At 39.1% G+C, this 4,278-nt stretch overlaps 1 protein-coding gene across 1 annotated transcript in view; it reads right to left on the bottom strand.

Annotated features, from left to right (window-relative positions):
* Nucleotides 1-2,702, bottom strand: part of pdhx (pyruvate dehydrogenase complex component X) — a gene marked incomplete in the record, with an annotated part of 28,283 nt that extends 25,581 nt beyond the window's left edge. Inside the window, 1 exon segment of the mRNA XM_035665140.1 lies at nucleotides 2,526-2,702. Within this exon segment, the coding sequence (XP_035521033.1) occupies nucleotides 2,526-2,661 (136 nt within the window).
* Between the last annotated feature and the right edge of the window lie 1,576 nt (nucleotides 2,703-4,278).

Raw genomic sequence — 4,278 nt, 5'->3', positions numbered from 1 at the left:
CCCCCCCCCCCCCAATCACTAGCTGCAGTCACTCACAGCAATGTGTTGGACTCTGGGTCTCTAGCCTGCCAGAGGACAGCACAGATGCAGGGGTATCACTGTTTTACTACAACTAGCCTGCAGTGCTGCAGATAGAACAGTGAGGCTCATTGCTTAGACGTGGAAGAACTGAAAAGGAACACCCCTTTATTTCATGTATTCTATATGCTCAGTTAACTGCTCACATTTGTGCAGACATGTATGGCGTACAGAAAGAGAAAGTGACATAAATACAATGCATAAGAGACAGAAAGTAAACACATGAGGCAGAGGAAAGGGTACTGAGATGTGGCAGGGTTTAGGACTAGTCAATATAGTTTGAGCCTTTTTATCAAATCAAATAGACTTTATAAGACCATGATGCTGCTCCCACAGGCAGAGAGTTCTTAAATATTTCCCATAAGAACTAAATGAAATTATAAGAATAAAGATCAAATAAGATCAAAAGCAATTTTGAGTAACCGTTATACGTCTTCCAAGTGCAAATTAGTATTAATCCAGAATCTATCTGAAATAAAAGTAAAATAAAAAATAAAAAATAAAAACAAAGACTGCATATATTGACATTGTTGAAGGAAGGTTTTGAATGACCCATTTTATTTTCTAGATATGCTTATATGATTCATATTATTTTCATAACTAAGAGATATTCATTTTAATCAAAGAAAAATGATTGTGTTATGAATCAGAGAGCAACACACAGAATGTCACTGTTATTTTCTGTAAGTTTCTGTCTAAGTGAGAAACACGTTGCTGTCAATGGTTCTTTCCCAAGAACTATGTCTTATTTAGCCAGATCCTCCTTTCAGCATAAGTCTACTGAAACAATTAAAGGATTTTTTTTAAGAGTAAAGGGTATAGTTTATTTTTTCAAAAAAATCTTTATCCTTCTCTGTATCCAAGGACAAAACAGGCAGGTGTCCTCTGTGGTGTCCTGTGTAACAGTTTACCATCATGTGCAACTAAAACACATCAAAGCAAATATGTCAAGGAAGCAATGACAGAGTTTTCTTTCTTAAATTAGGTCTTTAAGAGACCATATTAGGTGTTATGCCTTTGCTTTCTGTCAGTAAACCAATCTTGCCATACAAGTTTACAGATGTTGTGTGGTGCTGCCATCTGCTGGACTGCGGGTAACGTCACCAAACGTGTGTGTGTTTGGAAGACTAGTATCCAATAGCATCAATGTTTTGTTACTTTTTTTTTTTTAACATTTTCTTTCAGCATCTGAAAAATTAAGAATATGTTATAAATTAATAACACGTTAAATGTTTATTGCGTGTCAAAAAAAAAGCAGTCAAAAAGCAGTTAACATGTAAATAAAAATGATTCAGACGTAGCGTGAATCATTACTCTGTGTTTGTGTGTATGCGTAACATTATGTCACAGAAGTGCATTGCTGTCATAAGTAATAGACCTTTACTGCCCTGCAGACGTTCTGACGCGGCACAGCAAGACATTTAATAAATGAATGACGGCTGCATTCCATTTAAGTGTGCCACCTGGAATCGTACATGCTTGCATAGTTTGGAATGAAGCCATCGTTAATGCGATTAGGTAACCAATGCTTCTCCTGCTGAGACACATCAAACTGCAGAACTTCCCTCAACTCTTTACCTCTTCCTATTAGTGGTGGTAAATACTGGCTACTTACTCCAGACTGAAGCAATAAACTATGACACTATGAACAGTGATTCCAATATTATGTCCTATATGTTTAATACAATAATCTACTAACACAGTAGTGTGTCAGTCTTTCTTGTGGAACTTTCTATCCTCTCCCAACCCTGATTGTATCCATTTGCCATTTGCATCCACACATTTGATTATAATGCAGTAGTGAAACACAGTTACCAAGACCACAGAAGATAACAGGAGGAACAACTAAATGATCCGTTTGAACCCCATCAACATTATCCATCTCCATTATGTTGCACATTACTAACTATGCCAATATTCCAGATAAGATTATAATAGTCTGACCATTGGATTCAATAGGGCTTCAACTTAAAAGCACAGGCATTGATACAGTTAATTAATAATGGCTTGTATTGAGCTGCTTTCAAGGACCTACGTTAATATTGTGCATGTTAGCTCACTTTCACATCGTACTGGGACATTTAAACAGTTTTTCTTTACTAACATGTGATTTGCTACTATGACAAGTCAAAATGTCTGCTGTGAAAAAGGCTTTTTTAGTTTAGGAAATGTGAGCAATCATCTAGTGGGCAGCAGACTGACAGGTGTTAAAAAGGGAATATCATGCAACTCCCAATCATTCATAGAGCAATGAGGCGAAGTAAAACCCTGACTATTCAGTCCGTCCATTTAACGCCACTGTTAATAGTTATAACGGGATGAAAAACGACAACTAAGTGACCTGATTAGACGATTAACGAAGGTAGAAAATGCTGAAAGCAACTGTGAGCGGCTAGCAGCAGAGACAAGGACAAACACTGTCCTTCCATTAAACTGTCAACACTTACCGAGGACCCATGGCGACTGGAAGAGGTGTCTGACATGCTCCTGCCACGGCTGTGTGGCCCGTAAACATTTAGTAACCCGAGATAATCTGAGGCCAAATAAAACCCCTTGACGACCCAGACGCAAGGAGGCCGCCATGTTGTCGTCCTCCGTCCGTGAGACGCGCCCGTGCAGACGCCTGACGGTAAAACAACGGCGATGGGGGAAAGGCAGCATGACTTTAAAATTAGATTTATTCTTGTTTTAAAAAATATATCGGCGGTGATTTTGACCTATTTAAGACTCGTATTTGAAAAATGTTTTTATTGATTTATTAGAGGATAGAATAGCAGGCTAAAAGGAAGTAAGCCTTTTAGGTCTTTAACGACGGGCCCTAATATGCTGTTGTTCGGCTGTGTTGAAACGGTCGACCATCCGCAGTGCGCAGTGATATAGCTGACCTCCCGTGCTGGGGGATGTTAAAGCTCCTGTACAGATTCAGATTTCAGATTCAGATTGCAGAAATACTTTAATCATCCCAGACGGGAAATTATATTCGTTAATACGCTCCAGATACAATATGAACATATTACAGCCACAACATAAATATAATATAGCAAATTCAACAGCAAAAAATAACTAAATATATACATATGTAACTATATTATCCGTTATACTATATATAATATATAGTAACTACAGATCAATATACAGTAATAATAAATGTTCAAAAGAAGTGCAAAAGAATGATAAATGTATATAATTTTGAGTCAAGAATTTAAGAGGGGTGTCTGACTCTCTGAGGGAGGCGTTGTAGAGATTGAATGGACCCACAGGGCAAGGAAATGATTTCCTGTTGGGGTGATTGGTGCATTCTGGGTGAAGTAGGAGTCTTCTGCTGAAGGAAGCTCCTCTGCTTGGCAGTGTGTCGTAGAGAGGGGGTGTGCAAGCATTGTCCAACGATGGACTTGAAAGCCTGGACAGGCATCCTCGCTCTCCTGCCACGGTCCGTCAGACGTGCGAAGCTCCTCCCCCACGACGATCACGGCCTCCTGATCAGTTTGGTTAATGTCCTGTTGTGTTTTCTTGCGACCTTCAGCCCGCTGCCCAGCATTGGTAAACAGCGAAGAAAAGATCGTACTGGCCACAACAAGACTCGTAGAAACCATCCCCTCAAAGCATAAAAGTTCCGGCAGATTGTTTTAAAGGACCTCAGCCTCCTCAGGAAAAAAGAGTCGGCCTTTGCCTTTTTTTTTTTGTTAGACAGCCTTCGGTTTGGTTTCCTTAGGTCCCAGTCCCAGTTTTTTTATTATTTAAAGTCACCACCCCAAGGTATTTATACTCCCTCCACAGTGGTCCAACAGTGACCTGGATGGAAACCAGGGGTCACCAGGTGTTTTGCCCTCCTCCAGAATCCACCTATGAAGCTCCTTAGTCCCTTTTGTCCAAATTTGAGCTGCAGATGTTCCGCCTCAACTCCAAGTTGACAAAGTTTGCCCACAACAGTTCCTAATAATTCACTCTCAAAATCCACCCTTCAATCAGCCCAACTAATTGCTGTACAATTGTTTTAAGTTAATGAAATGGAAATGTAAATTGTTTGGACAAAATTAATTAATGCGGGAAATGGGCTTTTGAAATTAAAAAATAAAACTACTATTACCTGGTATAAGTTTTAAACAATGTTTCAGTAAAACAAATATACTAATCTGACCGATATACTATTACGTTTAGACACCTGGTTAAATCCATCTGTTGTAGATTACTACAAACTTT

This window comes from Morone saxatilis, unplaced genomic scaffold (genome assembly GCF_004916995.1).
Source record: "Morone saxatilis isolate NCDOM2014 unplaced genomic scaffold, NCSU_SB_2.0 Contig2, whole genome shotgun sequence".
In the NCBI taxonomy this organism is placed as follows: Eukaryota; Metazoa; Chordata; class Actinopteri; family Moronidae; genus Morone; species Morone saxatilis.
Note: the sequence above shows the minus strand (reverse complement) of the source record. Positions and strands in the feature narration are given on the sequence as shown.